This window comes from Diadema setosum, chromosome 1, assembly GCF_964275005.1.
Source record: "Diadema setosum chromosome 1, eeDiaSeto1, whole genome shotgun sequence".
Taxonomy (NCBI): Eukaryota; Metazoa; Echinodermata; class Echinoidea; order Diadematoida; family Diadematidae; genus Diadema; species Diadema setosum.
The window spans coordinates 13,051,337-13,072,055 of NC_092685.1; the positions used below are offsets into that span (position 1 = coordinate 13,051,337).

At 37.7% G+C, this 20,719-nt stretch overlaps 1 protein-coding gene across 1 annotated transcript in view; it reads right to left on the reverse strand.

The window, feature by feature from the left end:
- The window catches only part of LOC140237040 (abscission/NoCut checkpoint regulator-like), a 47,923-nt gene that overhangs the window by 4,562 nt on the left and 22,642 nt on the right, over positions 1–20,719 (reverse strand). The window contains exons 6-9 of the mRNA XM_072316984.1: positions 4,866–4,994; positions 2,582–2,842; positions 1,542–1,603; positions 602–697 (exon numbers count right to left, since the gene is read on the reverse strand). Coding sequence (XP_072173085.1) covers positions 602–697; positions 1,542–1,603; positions 2,582–2,842; positions 4,866–4,994 — 548 coding nt within the window. The remainder of the gene's footprint in view (positions 1–601; positions 698–1,541; positions 1,604–2,581; positions 2,843–4,865; positions 4,995–20,719) is intronic.

The window sequence follows — 20,719 nt, forward strand, 5'->3', positions numbered from 1 at the left end:
TACGCATCTATATACTCCGCATTGCATATCGTAACCCAAATATTTTGCGTTTGGGTATTATGTAATCGATGCGTAAAAGAATACCATGGGAATCAAATCCAGGTTACAAGTTGATATTACTTTAAAAAAAGTAGCATTACGAAAGATTAAAACATCATGATATTTAAGCATGTTACTTGTTTCTCTACTCTTATACACTTTGTATCCAGCTAAAAACAGGGATGCTGCCTGCAGTGCATTCTAAAGTGACATGAATGCTACTTAAATTTTATTTTCTACATAACAAAATTTTTTTTTACAGTAGTAAACCACTAAAACTCACATATTCTTTCAGATATGATCTTTAGATAAAATTTCTGTAGAGGAGTTATGCTTTGTTTACCACAGGAATCATATCTAGCTTACAAATTGAAATTACTTTAAAAAAGTGGCATTACAAAAGATTAAAACATTACGATATTTAAGCATGTTACTTGTTTCTCTACTCTTATGAACTTTGTATCCAGCTAATAACTGCACTCTAAAATGACATGATGGCTACTTAAATTTTATTTTTTACAGAACAACAGCTTTTTAAAAGTAGTGAACGACTAAAACTCACATCCTGGCTGCTTTTATTGCTATCTTTTGGTTTCCTCGTAGGCACATCAAAGCCATCAGCTGCTACATTGTCATCCAACTTGCTCTCCTCAAGGAGCTGGGGGTGCAGAAGTTTGGAGAAATATGACAATGCAACACCAACGATTGAGAGTAATGCAAGACCAGACATCAAAACATTCAAACAACTATTTCATGGCATACTGATAGTGGAATCAAAATGCCAAAAAACTCCACATGCAAATACACGTACATTGCTTAATCCATTGACGACGAGTCCTGAGTATACTCGGGCAAGAGTATATGGGAAATGTGTGTTGTAGCAAAATCAATCCGTCCTCAACGGGTTAACAAAGTAATAGACACACAGATCACTCCATATAAAGCCATGTATATTCCATTTTTAGAAATGCACTGGGATGGATCTATTTTTCATTTTACATAAAATGAATATATCAAAATACCCTCCCCCTCCCCCCCCCCCCCCCCAAAAAAAAAAAAACAAGATAAAGGTGTCATTCATATGCTGATATTTACTTAAGTGCAAGACATGGGAGGGGGGCATTTCATGAAGCATTTTGTCCGACAAAGTTGTCTGACAAATTTGCTTTAAGCCAATCAGATGCAAGGATTTCAGTAGCTTGTAACAGTTTGTCAGAAAAATATCCGACCAAAGCGCTTCATGAAATGCCCCCATGGTATTAGTCTCTTTTTTTTTTCTTTTTTCTTTTTTATTATAGATACTGTTCACAAATCTCTAAGTCTTAAAATCTACACTTTCACACATTAATCATCATCAGTATTGACTTGATGTTGACTTACAATAATTAGTCCTGTGACATAGTATGCAGACAATCTTGTGTGAGAATTCCAATACTGATAACTGGTGAAGTGTATTAATTCAATTTTACAAGTAATTGATTCCCCCACAGGATGATAGTTACCTGTCTAATGAGCCTTTGTGAGGCTTGCTCTTCATCCTCATCATCCATCAAGCCAATATCATCTGGCAAACAGAATGGATGGAAACAGTATTGGATATTCATGATGATTTGTCATTGACGTTGTCATGGAGACCATCACAGATGATGACAGGAAGGCTGTCACCACACTGTCATAGAGCTTGTCATGGACGTTACCATAAGAGACACTCAAGACATTGCCGTGGAGGAGTTATTCGTATCATAAGGTTGCCTCTCCAAACTCACTCCAACACAGGGGATGCAATATTCGATTGATGCTCCCATTGTATATATTTTCAACACTTCTATGTTCCTTGTAACTTACGTCATTTTCACATTGACAGTAAATGCACACATCATGTAGTCACTACATGCCTTGCACAAGTCAATGACAGTTACAAATGTGTACAAAATGGCAACGGAATATATCAAAATTTTATGTGACAAGAACTAACCAAACATACAAAGTATTTCTCTTCTGGCACTGATTGAGTCTAACAAACTATGTACATTGGGGCAGAGGATAACGAAGACGTTCCAGAAGACTTTCCCATTACTTTTTTACATCAGAGATTCAAATTCACAAACATTTGACCGGCCAGTCTAATACTTTTAACACTGCCCCTCACTATACTTTATGAGATATCATCCTCTGTTGGTCAACCTCGCACAGAAAGAGAAAGTGTCTCACAGAGCAGCAAAACATGACGCAATAATAAATGACCATTCTAGATGACATTTACAATCCCGACTATATAATCACTAATATAAAGCATTTACTCTACACCAAGATTGCCACCATAAAAAATAAAAATGCATGCTTGTAAAGATAATCAAAATATTTTCACAATTTGTCAATCCATAGAATTGAATGAAAGTATCGGTAGATGAATTGTGACTTATCGTCCTACTGTTAGTTTCACAGATTCTTTTTAATAGACCAATGCAACAAAGAAAGGAGGAAAATGAGGGGAAGAAGAATCCCCCAGAGGACTATAGGCCAAGGAGGCCAGAGGACTCACAAGTGGCTTCAGATGATTTGGTGGATGACGGGTCTCGCTGCTGGAGCTGTGCGAGTCTGTCGGAGATTGCTGCATCCTTCTTGGCACTCTCCTCCTCCTGAGCAATCTCCATCCTTGCCTCCTCCATCAGTTTCTTGGCCTCCTCCGCAAGTCTCTTGGCGTTCTCCTCTGGATCTCTCTGCTCACCTCCTCCTCCTCCTCCTCCTCCTCCTGTCGCCTCATCAGCTCCATTTGCAGGCTGTGACCTTGGTTCTGAATTGTCTAGTGATTGGTCATGAACACACATATTCACAGATTCTCAGAACGAGTTGATAAAAAAAAAAAAATCTAAAATCTTTCATACTTGCACTGATTCAAAACTCAAAGCCAAACCTGCCTCTCATCTGCATGCAAAACGGCACAATTCCTTCAGGCTTCAAGAGACAGTCCTGACTATAAGGACTACTAGTATACATCTATGATGGTACATCACATCGAGCAGGAAAACAAAATCCAGCAAAACAAAGAGACTAGCCTAGATCAAACTGTCAACCACCTTTCCTCTGTCATCATACAATGGTTTGCAGCAAGTAACAAAGCTCTTGGTTTTACATGTGGTTCTGGGAATGACTCAGTGTAATATGCAATGAGTTTGTATGCATTAAAGGGATCGTATAGTTTTGGTTGAGACCTAATTTCAGGTTTCTAACATTTCTCGGTGAGATAATGAGAAACCTCTTATGAAATATGAAAGAGAATGTAATTCTATGAGGAATTCAACGTTTATTTGATGAAAATTGGTTTTGAAATGGCTGAGATATCAAAAAAAGGGTGATTTTGATAAAGTGTGGGACCCACACTTTATTACGATCGCTTTGTTTTACTATGTTTTTCGATGTTTCAGTCTTTCCAAACCCGATTTTCATCAAATAAACTTTGAATTCCTCTTAAAATGGTATGCTCTGTACTATATCATAAGTGTTTTCTTGGTATCTCGTAAAAAGTTAAAAGCCCAATTCTCATCTCCACCAATACTGTAACATCCCTTTAAGGGGGTGGGTGCAGAAAACACCCTGAAGAAAGAGAGGAATATAAACAAATTATCTAATTCATGCAATTCAAAAATTTTAAGACCTTAAAGAGTCATAACTGGAAGAAACATAATCACATTATATATGATTTGTTTTTATTTGGAAGAGTAAAGAAACATTTATACTAGTATTCACTGATGATCATCAGTATACTTTGTTGAACAACTTTATTTTGCCTCCTACATTATTGCTCATTCTACAGGCAAAAAAAAAAAAAAAAATATATATATATATCTTGACAAACACCTATAAGATGTTTCTTCATATACATTCTATCATAACAGAGATACCAGACACTTGAATCAATATTAGTTATGCATTTAATAACATTGGACAAAAGACATTTATGCTGCTCCAGCTTGGTGAATATGATGTCCTTGTCTGGCATGTCATGTTTAATTGTTTGCTTTCTTGTTTTTTGCAACTACATTTTGAGATAACTCTGCAATAATCCATTCACCTTCCAAGGCTGGCAAGTGCATTTCATCATGCGTTTGGCAAACATTCAAAACATAAAACAGACATCTGTTACTATCTCCCCTTTGAGCCATGGCTCTGAGCCACGGAATGTTTAAAAGCTGTAAGGACATCAAACTTAAAGGAAGTTTACCAATAAAGTTTCAGGTTTACCAATAAATTTCAATCAATGAGGGCAAACATGGCATGATAATGACATTTTCAACCTCGTCAGACTTGTAATAAAAAGAAAATCTAACCCCTCTGATGCAGGCTTCACACTGTCCCAGATTTGAGCAAAGATGGACACACAATAAAAGTAATGTTCCAAATTCAGCTCTTATAAACATAACATATAAATACATAATACGTAAACAGTGGGTCATTCATGAGGGCATCTTGAGCCATTGTATGACCGCAGGTGGAGTTTTTCGGGCTCCAACAGCAACTTCGTGAGTGACAGCAAAATCTTAGTGTAGCCACTGCGTGTTTTTGTTTTTTTTTTCTTGTGCCCTCTGGGTAAACTTCCTAATAAAGATTCAAATCTTTGTGTAGCCTTTGTGTGTGGTGCAGATGCCATCATGCGACCTTCTGTGCTTGCTTCGGTTGCTGACTGGCTTTTGACCATGTTAATGGGGCCAACTTTGTATGAAATTGAAAAGTTCATGTTCATATTGCCATGTTGCATCAACTTTGGGACAGTGTGATACTACCCTAAAAAAAAAAAATAAAAAAGGACAAGAAGCCCTGCATCCTACCAGGGTGACCTCCAAGTAGCTTCTTGGCATCTTCACTCAGCTGTTGCAACTCCTCCTGGGATGGGATGAGGGGATCCTGTGACAGGTGGGAGTGACCCGGATGTTGGGAGTGAGATGACGTCATGGGCCCTGGACAGATGTTGACGACGAGGTTGCAGGCGAAAGAATACATATGAAATTGTGAGACTGTGGCTGAACATCATAATACCAATTAAGTGAAAACACACAACCACGCAGAGTGGATAAGAGCGTGGTTGAGTGGATAAGAGCGCTGGTCTGTGAACGACATGAGCGTGGTATGGTTCGTGGGTTCGAGCCCATGCCAAGCCCGACACGTTTGCCCTTCAGCAAGGCACTTTATCCACATTGCTGCTCTCCACCCAGGAGTATAAATGGGTACCCGGTAGGATGAGAAAGCTTATGTTGGTTGATAAGCATGTGCGCGCCTGTAAAAATGGCTGCGACTGGCTGGAATGCTCCCCAGGGAGTGGAGAATGAGCACTCTTAGTGCTGGTTGATAATGTATCCAGTGACCGGGGTAATGATAGTCTGTAAAGCGCATTGAAACCCTGAAGTGTGTGAAATGCGCTATATAAAAACCAGCTATTATTATTATTATAGAAATTGGAGTAATTCTAACAAGTGAATCGCCTTTACATTAGTAGTGAAAACCACTGCTATGAGTAAAACTCTTCAAAATGCTAATTGTTTTTTAGCTGTAACAATGGCAACAACCTGTTAATTTCTTTTGTTTTAATGTGACATTCCACTCTGTGTGCATATTGTCTTGAATGAATATTGTACAACTGCACCAACAGAATAGTAGGAACTTTATCAGTATTGGACAAAATATAACGAAGTTAAGGAATATGGAACGCCATTAAGGAAACAATACAAAATTCATTTCACTCCAGCCAATATTCATTTCACTTTTAACAAATACATTTCACTCACAAACATTGATTTTACTTTTTATAAAAATACATTTCACTTTTCACAAAAATACATTTCACTTTTACATACAGATTCATTTCACTTTTCACAAAAATACATTTCACTTTTACATAAAGATTCATTTCACTTTTCACAAAAATACATTTCACTTTTAAACACAAATTCATTTCACTCTTCACAAAAATACATTTCACTTTTACATAAAGATTCATTTCACTTTTACATAAAGATTCATTTCACTTTTACATAAAGATTCATTTCACTTTTCACAAAAATACATTTCACTTTTAAATACTTAAATTCATTTCACTCTTCACAAAAATACATTTCACTTTGGCGTACCATATCACTCAGACGAAACCATTTCACTGCGCTAAAACCATTTCACTCTGATAAAACCATTTCACTCCGATAAAAAAAAAATACGTTCCTCTTTTTTCCCGGCCAAAAGGTGGCGCCAGTCTGAGAGGAGTCACAGTGCCATGGCACTTAGCACTGAGCTGAGGTGAGTGGCAGGCCAGCTGGCCGGCTGGCTATGCAGTACAGTTGTACCTAGATTTAGCGCGCTACGCTGGCGCGGAAGCGACGCGAGGCGAGCTAGCAGTCGACGGTCCTCGCCTCGGCCTCACTCACTAATATGCACGCTCGTGCCGTTACATGCATACTACATCGAGAATTGAATCTACGCCTGCCTGAACCAAGCTGAAGCCAGCGCCCAAACTCAGCGCCCAAACTGTGCTCTCGATACCTACTGTTATCGATACTAGGCCTCCGCGGCGATACCATTTGGAGTCCAAACTCGCCCTGTAACCACAGAACTTCTATGGTCACGACCTCTACGGCACAAAACCACCACGTTCTCGTTCCCCTCCTCTTCGGACGTCTGTCACGGTTTTTTTTTTTTTTTTTTTCACGGAAGCGATTGGAGGTTATTTAGTAAGGTTTCGAACCAATTAACGGGGTCACATTTTCCAAGTATATTTCATGACAAATACAAGAAGGGTATTTCTGACAATAAGTTATTAAAACTATAGAAAACATGAATAGTCGGTGACGACAAAGTTTCAACGAAATGTTTAAATGAAATCAGGTTATTTTCGCCCATATATCGATACCTATTTTTTTTTTTTTTTTTTTGTAAGATGATTTTTGTCAAAAGTTTGTGAAGATTGAGCAAAATATGAAGAGTCGGCTGCCATTCAAAGGTTTAAAGGGAATTAATAAGATAAATTTGGGTATTTTCTGCCTTTATTTATTCTTTCCCTTTTAAAAAAGAAAAAGAAATATATATATATATATATATATATATATATATATATATGTATATATACAATGTATATATATATATGCATGATAATCTGATACGAAGTGGCCGCCCCTAGTTTAATCAGAAATACTTGAAAGATGATTTTGGCAAAAATTTCTAAAGATCGGCGGCCATTCAAAGTCAGAAAACAGTTTTGGCACTGAGACAAATTTTTAGTGTGGCGTACTGATATATTCGGTCTGGATAGTTGCTAAATAGGATGACTTCTCTACCCTTTTCGAGTGCTACATTTCTTTAAATCATGAAAGTCTTTGATACAGATACAATGTTCGCTCTGTACTTAGTGACAAATTCACGACACGTGTTTTTGATAAAATTTAGATGAAATCAAAGGAAGCACAGATAATAAACGCCCGTTTAAAGCAAATAATCAGATGAAATTTTGGTATTCTGTGCCTTTGTTCAATATTTCCCTTTCAAGAAAGTCAAATGAAATAGTAAATGTCAGCGCCCGGTTGAAGGGAATAATGAGATGAAATTAAGGCATTTTCGGCCTTTGTTTAATCTTTCCCTTTAAACAAATATATTTCTTGATATGATACAACGCACCCACCCCTAGGTTGATTAGAAATACCTTAAATATGCGGGTCGGGGGCCATTCAAAGTAAAAAATGAGTTTGGGCGCTGGGACTGAAAGTTTCGTATATTGGGTCTAGGTATACTCGCTGAAAACAAGTATGACGTCTTTCAACTATCGAGTAATATATTCCTTTAAATCATAAAAGTTGTTGATACAGATAACATGTTGAACTCTTTACTTCATTTCATATTCATCAGACATGTTTCTGATGATCTTTGGTTGAAGTCAAATGAGGTGTAAATAGTCACCACTCGTTTAAATGGAATAACCAGCTTAAATTGGGGCATTTTGTGCATTTGCTTAGCCTTTCCCTCTAAACAAATATATTTTTTAATCTGTTACCACGCGTCCACCCCTAATTCGATTGGAAATAGTTCAAAGATAGTTTTGGTAAAAATTTGTAAAGATTGCCAAAAATACGAAGAGTCGGCGGCCATTCAAAGTCAGAAATGAGTTTGGGCGCTGGGACTGAAAGGGGTGCATACTGGGTCTGGATATAATCACTGAAATCTGCAATGACTTCATCACCCTATCGAGTGATATATTCCTTTAAATCATGAAAAGTCGTTAATACAGATATCATGTTTACTTTGTATTTCATGACAAATTTACGGCACGTGTTTCTGTTGATCTTTCGTTTAAGTTTAATGAAACATTAAAAGTCAGCACCCGTTTAAATGAAATAATCAGATGAAATTTTGACCTTTTTCGGCCTTTATTTAATCTTTCCCTTTAAACAAATACATCTTCTAATCTGATACCACGTGTCCACCCCCAATTCGATCAGATGCAGTTCAAAGATGGTTTTGGCAAAAATTTGTAAAGGTTGCCGAAAATATGAAGGGTCGGCGGCCATTCAAATTCAGAAATGAGTTTGGGCGCTGGGGCTAAAACGGGTGCATACTGGGTCCGGATATGGTTACTAAAATCTGCAATGACTTCTTTACCCTATCGAGTGATATATTCCTTTAAATCATGAAAAGTCGTTAATACAGATATCATGTTTACTCTCTATTTCAGGACAAATTTGCGACACGTGCTCCTCATGATCTTTGGTTGAAGTCAAACGAAACATTAATAGTCAGCGCCCGGTTAAAGGGAATAATCAGATGAAATTTGGGCATTTTCGGCCTTTGTTTAATCTTTCCCTTTAAACAAATATATCTTCTGATCAGATACCGCGTGTCCACCCCTAATTCGATCGGAGGTAGTTCAAAGATGGTTTTACTAAAGATTTGTAACGCTTGCCGAAAATATGAAGGGTCGGTGGCCATTCAAAGTCATAAATGAGTTTGGGCGCTGGGAATGAAACGGGTGCATAATGGGTCTGGGTATAGTCGCTGAAACCTGAAATTACTTTTTTACCTCATCGAGTGATATATTCCTTTAAATCATGAAAAGTTGTTAATACAGATATCATGTTTACTCTCTTTGTCGTGACAAATTGACAACACAAGTTTCTGGTGACCTTTCGTTGAAGTCAAATGTAATATTAATAGTAAGCACCCGGTAAAAGGGAATCATCAGTAGAAATTTGGGCATTTCGGACCTTTGCTTAATCTTTCCCTTTAAACAAATATATCTCCTGATCTGATACCACGCGTCCACCCCTAATTCGCTTGGAAATAGTTTAAAGATAGTTTTGGCAATAACTTGTAGAGGTTGCCGAAAATATGAAGAGTCGGCGGCCATTCTAAGTCAGAAATGAGTTTGGGCGCTGGGACTGAAAGGGGTGCATACTGGGTCTGGATATAGTCACTGAAATCTGCAATATCTTCATCACCCTATCGAGTGATATATTCCTTTAAATCATGAAAAGTCATTGATATAGATATCATGTTTAATTTGTATTTCATGGCGATTTCACGACACATGTTTCTGGTGATCTTTCGTTTAAGTCTGATGAAACATTAACAGTCTGCTCCCGGTTAAAGGGAATAATCAGATGAAATTTGGGCATTTTTGGCCTTTGTTTAATCTTTCCCTTTAAAGAAATATATCTATTAATCTGATACCACGTGTCCACCCCTAATTCGATCGGATGTAGTTCAAAGATGGTTTTGGTAAAAATTTGTAAAGATTGACAAAAATATGAAGGGTCGGCGGCCATTCAAAGTCAGAAATGAGTTTGGGCGCTGGGAATAAAACGGGTGCATAATGGGTCTGGGTATAGTCGCTGAAACCTGAAATTACTTTTTTACCTCATCGAGTGATATATTCCTTTAAATCATGAAAAATCGTTAATACAGATGGATCATGTTTACTCTCTTTGTCGTGACAAATTGACAACACAAGTTTCTGGTGATCTTTCGTTGAAGTCAAATGAAATATTAATAGTAAGCACCCGGTTAAAGGGAATCATCAATTGAAATTTGGGCATTTTGGACCTTTGCTTAATTTTTCCCTTTAAACAAATATATCTCCTGATTTGATACCACGCGTCCACCCCTAATTCGATTGGAAATAGTTCAAAGATAGTTTTGGCAAAAATTTGTAAAGGTTGCCGAAAATATGAAGAGTCGGCGGCCATTCAAAGTCAGAAATGAGTTTGGGCGCTGGGACTGAAAGGGGTGCATACTGGGTCTGGATATAGTCACTGAAATCTGCAATAACTTCATCACCCTATCGAGTGATATATTCCTTTAAATCATGAAAAGTCATTGATATAGATATCATGTTTAATTTGTATTTCATGACGATTTCACGACACATGTTTCTGGTGATCTTTCGTTTAAATCTGATGAAACATTAACAGTCTGCGCCCGGTGAAAGGGAATAATCAGATGAAATTTGGGCATTTTTGGCCTTTGTTTAATCTTTCCCTTTAAAGAAATATGTCTTCTGATCTGATACCACGTGTCCACCCCTAATTCGATCGGAGATAGTTCAAAGATGGTTTTGCTAAAGATTTGTAACGCTTGCCGAAAATATGAAGGGTCGGTGGCCATTCAAAGTCAGAAATGAGTTTGGGCGCTGGGATTAAAAGGAGTGTACACAGGGTCTGGGTACAGTCGCTGAAATTTGTAATGACTTCTTTACCCTATCGAGTGATATATTCCTTTAAATCATGAAAAGTCGTTTATATAGATATCATGTTTAATTTGTATTTCATGACGATTTCACGACACATGTTTCTGGTGATCTTTCGTTTAAGTCTGATGAAACAGTAACAGTCTGCGCCCGGTGAAAGGGAATAATCAGATGAAATTTGGGCATTTTTGGCCTTTGTTTAATCTTTCCCTTTAAAGAAATATGTCTTCTGATCTGATACCACGTGTCCACCCCTAATTCGATCGGAGATAGTTCAAAGATGGTTTTGCTAAAGATTTGTAACGCTTGCCGAAAATATGAAGGGTCGGTGGCCATTCAAAGTCAGAAATGAGTTTGGGCGCTGGGATTAAAAGGAGTGTACACAGGGTCTGGGTACAGTCGCTGAAATTTGTAATGACTTCTTTACCCTATCGAGTGATATATTCCTTTAAATCATGAAAAGTCGTTTATATAGATATCATGTTTAATTTGTATTTCATGACGATTTCACGACACATGTTTCTGGTGATCTTTCGTTTAAGTCTGATGAAACATTAACAGTCTGCGCCCGGTGAAAGGGAATAATCAGATGAAATTTGGGCATTTTCGGCCTTTGTTTAATCTTTCCCTTTAAACAAATATATCCTCTGATCTGATACCACGTGTCCACCCCTAATTCGATCGGAGGTAGTTCAAAGATGGGTTTGGCAAAAATTTGTAAAGGTTGCCGAAAATATGAAGGGTCGGCGGCCATTCAAATTGAGAAATGAGTTTGGGCGCTGGGGCTAAAACGGGTGCATATATACTGGGTCCGGATATAGTCACTAAAATCTGCAATGACTTCTTTACCCTATCGAGTGATATATTCCTTTAAATCATGAAAAGTCGTTAATACAGATATCATGTTTACTTTGCATTTCATGACAAATTCACGACACGTGTTACTGTTGATCTTTCGTTGAAGTTTAATGAAACGTTAAAAGTCAGCACCCGTTTAAATGAAATAATCAGATGAAATTTTGAGCTTTTTCGGCCTTTATTTAATCTTTCCCTTTAAACAAATACATCTTCTAATCTAATACCACGTGTCCACCCCTAATTCGATCGGAGGTAGTTCAAAGATGGTTTTGGCAAAAATTTGTAAAGGTTGCCGAAAATATGAAGGGTCGGCGGCCATTGAAAGTCAGAAATGAGTTTGGGTGCTGGGGCTAAAACGGGTGCATACTGGGTCCGGATATGGTTACTAAAATCTGCAATGACTTCTTTACCCTATCGAGTGATATATTCCTTTAAATCATGAAAAGTCGTTAATACAGATATCATGTTTACTCTCTATTTCAGGACAAATTTGCGACACGTGCTCCTGATGATCTTTGGTTGAAGTCAAACGAAACATTAATAGTCAGCGCCCGGTTAAAGGGAATAATCAGATGAAATTTGGGCATTTTCGGCCTTTGTTTAATCTTTCCCTTTAAACAAATATATCTTCTAATCTGATACCACGTGTCCACCCCTAATTCGATTGGAGGTAGTTCAAAGATGGTTTTGCTAAAGATTTGTAACGCTTGCCGAAAATATGAAGGGTCGGTGGCCATTCAAAGTCAGAAATGAGTTTGAGCGCTGGGATTAAAAGGAGTGTACACAGGGTCTGGGTACAGTCGCTGAAATTTGTAATGACTTCTTTACCCTATCGAGTGATATATTCCTTTAAATCATGAAAAGTCATTGATATAGATATCATGTTTAATTTGTATTTCATGGCGATTTCACGACACATGTTTCTGGTGATCTTTCGTTTAAGTCTGATGAAACATTAACAGTCTGCTCCCGGTTAAAGGGAATAATCAGATGAAATTTGGGCATTTTTGGCCTTTGTTTAATCTTTCCCTTTAAAGAAATATATCTATTAATCTGATACCACGTGTCCACCCCTAATTCGATCGGATGTAGTTCAAAGATGGTTTTGGTAAAAATTTGTAAAGATTGACAAAAATATGAAGGGTCGGCGGCCATTCAAAGTCAGAAATGAGTTTGGGCGCTGGGAATAAAACGGGTGCATAATGGGTCTGGGTATAGTCGCTGAAACCTGAAATTACTTTTTTACCTCATCGAGTGATATATTCCTTTAAATCATGAAAAATCGTTAATACAGATGGATCATGTTTACTCTCTTTGTCGTGACAAATTGACAACACAAGTTTCTGGTGATCTTTCGTTGAAGTCAAATGAAATATTAATAGTAAGCACCCGGTTAAAGGGAATCATCAATTGAAATTTGGGCATTTTGGACCTTTGCTTAATTTTTCCCTTTAAACAAATATATCTCCTGATTTGATACCACGCGTCCACCCCTAATTCGATTGGAAATAGTTCAAAGATAGTTTTGGCAAAAATTTGTAAAGGTTGCCGAAAATATGAAGAGTCGGCGGCCATTCAAAGTCAGAAATGAGTTTGGGCGCTGGGACTGAAAGGGGTGCATACTGGGTCTGGATATAGTCACTGAAATCTGCAATAACTTCATCACCCTATCGAGTGATATATTCCTTTAAATCATGAAAAGTCATTGATATAGATATCATGTTTAATTTGTATTTCATGACGATTTCACGACACATGTTTCTGGTGATCTTTCGTTTAAATCTGATGAAACATTAACAGTCTGCGCCCGGTGAAAGGGAATAATCAGATGAAATTTGGGCATTTTTGGCCTTTGTTTAATCTTTCCCTTTAAAGAAATATGTCTTCTGATCTGATACCACGTGTCCACCCCTAATTCGATCGGAGATAGTTCAAAGATGGTTTTGCTAAAGATTTGTAACGCTTGCCGAAAATATGAAGGGTCGGTGGCCATTCAAAGTCAGAAATGAGTTTGGGCGCTGGGATTAAAAGGAGTGTACACAGGGTCTGGGTACAGTCGCTGAAATTTGTAATGACTTCTTTACCCTATCGAGTGATATATTCCTTTAAATCATGAAAAGTCGTTTATATAGATATCATGTTTAATTTGTATTTCATGACGATTTCACGACACATGTTTCTGGTGATCTTTCGTTTAAGTCTGATGAAACATTAACAGTCTGCGCCCGGTGAAAGGGAATAATCAGATGAAATTTGGGCATTTTTGGCCTTTGTTTAATCTTTCCCTTTAAAGAAATATGTCTTCTGATCTGATACCACGTGTCCACCCCTAATTCGATCGGAGATAGTTCAAAGATGGTTTTGCTAAAGATTTGTAACGCTTGCCGAAAATATGAAGGGTCGGTGGCCATTCAAAGTCAGAAATGAGTTTGGGCGCTGGGATTAAAAGGAGTGTACACAGGGTCTGGGTACAGTCGCTGAAATTTGTAATGACTTCTTTACCCTATCGAGTGATATATTCCTTTAAATCATGAAAAGTCGTTTATATAGATATCATGTTTAATTTGTATTTCATGACGATTTCACGACACATGTTTCTGGTGATCTTTCGTTTAAGTCTGATGAAACATTAACAGTCTGCGCCCGGTGAAAGGGAATAATCAGATGAAATTTGGGCATTTTCGGCCTTTGTTTAATCTTTCCCTTTAAACAAATATATCTTCTGATCTGATACCACGTGTCCACCCCTAATTCGATCGGAGGTAGTTCAAAGATGGGTTTGGCAAAAATTTGTAAAGGTTGCCGAAAATATGAAGGGTCGGCGGCCATTCAAATTGAGAAATGAGTTTGGGCGCTGGGGCTAAAACGGGTGCATATATACTGGGTCCGGATATAGCCACTAAAATCTGCAATGACTTCTTTACCCTATCGAGTGATATATTCCTTTAAATCATGAAAAGTCGTTAATACAGATATCATGTTTACTTTGCATTTCATGACAAATTCACGACACGTGTTACTGTTGATCTTTCGTTGAAGTTTAATGAAACGTTAAAAGTCAGCACCCGTTTAAATGAAATAATCAGATGAAATTTTGAGCTTTTTCGGCCTTTATTTAATCTTTCCCTTTAAACAAATACATCTTCTAATCTAATACCACGTGTCCACCCCTAATTCGATCGGAGGTAGTTCAAAGATGGTTTTGGCAAAAATTTGTAAAGGTTGCCGAAAATATGAAGGGTCGGCGGCCATTAAAAGTCAGAAATGAGTTTGGGTGCTGGGGCTAAAACGGGTGCATACTGGGTCCGGATATGGTTACTAAAATCTGCAATGACTTCTTTACCCTATCGAGTGATATATTCCTTTAAATCATGAAAAGTCGTTAATACAGATATCATGTTTACTCTCTATTTCAGGACAAATTTGCGACACGTGCTCCTGATGATCTTTGGTTGAAGTCAAACGAAACATTAATAGTCAGCGCCCGGTTAAAGGGAATAATCAGATGAAATTTGGGCATTTTCGGCCTTTGTTTAATCTTTCCCTTTAAACAAATATATCTTCTAATCTGATACCACGTGTCCACCCCTAATTCGATTGGAGGTAGTTCAAAGATGGTTTTGCTAAAGATTTGTAACGCTTGCCGAAAATATGAAGGGTCGGTGGCCATTCAAAGTCAGAAATGAGTTTGGGCGCTGGGATTAAAAGGAGTGTACACAGGGTCTGGGTACAGTCGCTGAAATTTGTAATGACTTCTTTACCCTATCGAGTGATATATTCCTTTAAATCATGAAAAGTCGTTTATATAGATATCATGTTTAATTTGTATTTCATGACGATTTCACGACACATGTTTCTGGTGATCTTTCGTTTAAGTCTGATGAAACATTAACAGTCTGCGCCCGGTGAAAGGGAATAATCAGATGAAATTTGGGCATTTTCGGCCTTTGTTTAATCTTTCCCTTTAAACAAATATATCTTCTGATCTGATACCACGTGTCCACCCCTAATTCGATCGGAGGTAGTTCAAAGATGGGTTTGGCAAAAATTTGTAAAGGTTGCCGAAAATATGAAGGGTCGGCGGCCATTCAAATTGAGAAATGAGTTTGGGCGCTGGGGCTAAAACGGGTGCATATATACTGGGTCCGGATATAGTCACTAAAATCTGCAATGACTTCTTTACCCTATCGAGTGATATATTCCTTTAAATCATGAAAAGTCGTTAATACAGATATCATGTTTACTTTGCATTTCATGACAAATTCACGACACGTGTTACTGTTGATCTTTCGTTGAAGTTTAATGAAACGTTAAAAGTCAGCACCCGTTTAAATGAAATAATCAGATGAAATTTTGAGCTTTTTCGGCCTTTATTTAATCTTTCCCTTTAAACAAATACATCTTCTAATCTAATACCACGTGTCCACCCCTAATTCGATCGGAGGTAGTTCAAAGATGGTTTTGGCAAAAATTTGTAAAGGTTGCCGAAAATATGAAGGGTCGGCGGCCATTAAAAGTCAGAAATGAGTTTGGGTGCTGGGGCTAAAACGGGTGCATACTGGGTCCGGATATGGTTACTAAAATCTGCAATGACTTCTTTACCCTATCGAGTGATATATTCCTTTAAATCATGAAAAGTCGTTAATACAGATATCATGTTTACTCTCTATTTCAGGACAAATTTGCGACACGTGCTCCTGATGATCTTTGGTTGAAGTCAAACGAAACATTAATAGTCAGCGCCCGGTTAAAGGGAATAATCAGATGAAATTTGGGCATTTTCGGCCTTTGTTTAATCTTTCCCTTTAAACAAATATATCTTCTAATCTGATACCACGTGTCCACCCCTAATTCGATTGGAGGTAGTTCAAAGATGGTTTTGCTAAAGATTTGTAACGCTTGCCGAAAATATGAAGGGTCGGTGGCCATTCAAAGTCAGAAATGAGTTTGAGCGCTGGGATTAAAAGGAGTGTACACAGGGTCTGGGTACAGTCGCTGAAATTTGTAATGACTTCTTTACCCTATCGAGTGATATATTCCTTTAAATCATGAAAAGTCGTTTATACAGATATCATGTTTACTCTGTATTTCAGGACAAATTTACGACACGTGCTGCTCATGATCTTTTGGTTGAAGTCAAACAAAACATTAATAGTCAGCGCCCGGTTAAAGGGAATAATCAGATGAAATTTGGGCATTTTCGGCCTTTGTTTAATCTTTCCCTTCAAACAAATATATCTTCCGATCAGATACCACGTGTCCACCCCTAATTCGATCGGATGTAGTTCAAAGATGGTTTTGCTAAAGATTTGTAACGCTTGCCGAAAATATGAAGGGTCGGCGGCCATTCAAAGTCAGAAATGAGTTTGGGCGCTGGGAAAAAAAACGGGTGCATAATGGGTCTGGGTATAGTCGCTGAAACCTGAAATTACTTTTTTACCTCATCGAGTGATATATTCCTTTAAATCATGAAAAGTCGTTAATACAGATGGATCATGTTTACTCTCTTTGTCGTGACAAATTGACAACACAAGTTTCTAGTGACCTTTCGTTGAAGTCAAATGAAATATTAATAGTAAGCACCCGGTAAAAGGGAATCATCAGTAGAAATTTGGGCATTTCGGACCTTTGCTTAATCTTTCCCTTTAAACAAATATATCTCCTGATCTGATACCACGCGTCCACCCCTAATTCGATTGGAAATAGTTCAAAGATAGTTTTGGCAAAAATTTGTAAAGGTTGCCGAAAATATGAAGAGTCGGCGGCCATTCAAAGTCAGAAATGAGTTTGGGCGCTGGGGCTGAAAGGGGTGCATACTGGGTCTGGATATAGTCACTGAAATCTGCAATAACTTCATCACCCTATCGAGTGATATATTCCTTTAAATCATGAAATGTCATTGATGTAGATATCATGTTTAATTTGTATTTCATGGCGATTTCACGACACATGTTTCTGGTGATCTTTCGTTTAAGTCTGATAAAACATTAACAGTCTGCGCCCGGTTAAATGGAATAATCAGATGAAATTTGGGCATTTTTGGCCTTTGTTTAATATTTCCCTTTAAAGAAAAATATCTATTAATCTGATACCACGTGTCCACCCCTAATTCGATCGGAGGTTGTTCAAAGATTGTTTTGGTAAAAATGTGTAGAGATTGACAAAAATATGAAGGGTCGGCGGCCCGCAAAGTTAAAAATGAGTTTGGGCGCTGGGACTTAAAGGGGTGTATATTGGGTCTGGGTATCGTCGGTGAAATTTTTACCAAAACCATCTTTGAACTATCTCCGATCGAAATAGGGGTGGACACGTGGTATCAGATTAGAAGATATATATAAAGGGAAAGATTAAACACAGGCTGAAATGGCAATGCCCAAATTTCATCTGATTATTCCCTTTAAATGGGTGCGGACTGTTAATGTTTCATCAGAATTAAACGAAAGATCACCAGAAACACGTGTCGTCAATTTGTCATGAAATACAGAGTAAACAACCTGTATTAACAGCTTTTCATGATTTAAAGAAATATATCACTCGATAGGGTAAAGAAGTCATTACAGATTTCAGTGACTATATCCATACACAATATACGCCCCTTTTAGTCCCACCGCCCAAACTCAATTCTGACTTTTAATGGCCGCCGACCCTTCATATTTTCGGCAACCTTTACAAATTTTTACCAAAACCATCTTTGAACTATCTCCGATCGAATTAGGGGTGGACACGTGGTATCAGATTAGAAGATATACTTCTTTAAAGGGAAAGATTAAACACAGGCTGAAAATGCCCACATTTCATCTGATTATTCCCTTTAACCGGGTGCGGACTGTTAATGTTTCATCAGACTTAAACGAAAGATCACCAGAAACACCTGTCGTGAATTTGTCATGAAATACAGAGTAAACATGATATCTGTATTTACAGCTTTTCATGATTTAGAGAAATATATCACTCGATAGGGTAAAGAAGTCATTCCAGATTTCAGGGACTATATCCAGACACAATACCTAGTACACACCCCTTTTAGTCTCAGCGCCCAAACTGATTTCTGAATTTGAATGGCCGCCGACCCATCATATTTTCGGCAACCTTTACAAATTTTTTCCAAAACCATCTTTGAACTATCTCCAATCGAATTAGGGGTGGACGCGTTGTATCAGATTAGAATATATATTTGTTTAAAGGGAAAGATTAAACACAGGCCGAAAATGCCCAAATTTCATCTGATTATTCCCTTTAACCGGGTGCTTACTATTAATGTTCCATTTCACTTTAACGAAAGATCACCAGAAACTTGTGTCATCAATTTCTCACGAAAACCAGATTAACATGATATCTGTATTAACGACTTTTATGATTAAAATGATTATATCACTCGATGGGGTAAAGAGTTTAGTCATTGCAGATTTCAGTGACTATATCGAGACCCAGTATGCACCCGTTTTAGTCCAAGCGTCCAAACTCATTTCTGACTTTGAATGGCCGCCGACCCTTCATATTTTTGGCAACCTTTACAAATTTGCACCAAAACCATCTCTAAACTATCTCCAATCGAATTAGGGGTGGACGCGTGGTATCAGATTAGAAGATATATTTGTTTAAAGGGAAAGATTAAACAGAGGCTGAAAATGCCCAAATTTCATCTGATTATTCCTTTTAACAGGGTGCGGACTGTTAATGTTTCGTCAGACTTGAACGAAAGATCACCAGAAACACGTGTCGTGAATTTGTCTGGAAATACAAAGTAAACATGATATCTGTATTTACAGCTTTTCATGATTTAAAGGAATATATCACTCGATAGGGTGAAGAAGTCATTGCAGATTTCAGTGACTATATCGAGACACAATATACGACCCTTTAAGTCCCAGCGCCCAAACTCATTTCTGACTTTTAATGGCCGCCGACCCTTCATATTTTTGGCAACCTTTACAAATTTTTACCAAAACCATCTTTGAACTATCTCCGATCGAATTAGGGGTGGACACGTGGTATCAGAGTAGAAGATATATTTTTTTAAAGGGAAAGATTAAACACAGGCTGAAAATGCCCAAATTTCATCTGATTATTGCAGACTGTTAATGTTCCATTTCACTTTAACGAAAGATCACCAGAAACTTGTGTCGTCAATTTGTCACGAAAACCAGATTAACATGATATCTGTATTAACGACTTTTATGATTAAAATGATTATATCACTCGATGGGGTAAAGAGTTTAGTCATTGCAGATTTCAGTGACTATATCGAGACCCAGTATGCACCCGTTTTAATCCAAGCGCCCAAACTCATTTCTGACTTTGAATGGCCGCCGACCCTTCATATTTTTGGCAACCTTTACAAATTTGCACCAAAACCATCTTTAAACTATCTCCAATCGAATTAGGGGTGGACACGTGGTATCAGATTAGAAGATATATTTCTTTAAAGGGAAAGATTAAACACAGGCCGAAAATGCCCACATTTGATCTGATTATTCCCTTTAACCGGGTGCGGACTGTTAATGTTTCATCAGACTTAAACGAAATATCACCAGAAACACGTGTCGTGACTTTGTCATGAAATACAGAGTAAACATGATATCTGTATTTACAGCTTTTCATGATTTAAAGGAATATATCACTCGATAGGGTAAAGAAGTCATTGTAGATTTCAGTGACTATATCGAGACCCAGTATGCACCCGTTTTAGTCCCAGCGCCCAAACTCATTTCTGACTTTGAATGGCCGCCGACCCTTCATATTTTTGGCAACCTTTACAAATTTGCACCAAAACCATCTCTAAACTATCTCCAATCGAATTAGGGGTGGACGCGTGGTATCAGATTAGAAGATATATTTGTTTAAAGGGAAAGATTAAACAAAGGCCGAAAATGCCGAAATTTCATCTGATCATTCCCTTTAACCGGGTGCGGACTGTTAATGTTTCATCAGACTTAAACGAAATATCACCAGAAACACGTGTCGTGACCTTGTCATGAAATACAGAGTAAACATGATATCTGTATTAACAGCTTTTCATGATTTAAAGGAATATATTACTCGATAGGGTAAAGAAGTCATTGTAGATTTCAGTGACTATATCGAGACCCAGTATGCACCCGTTTT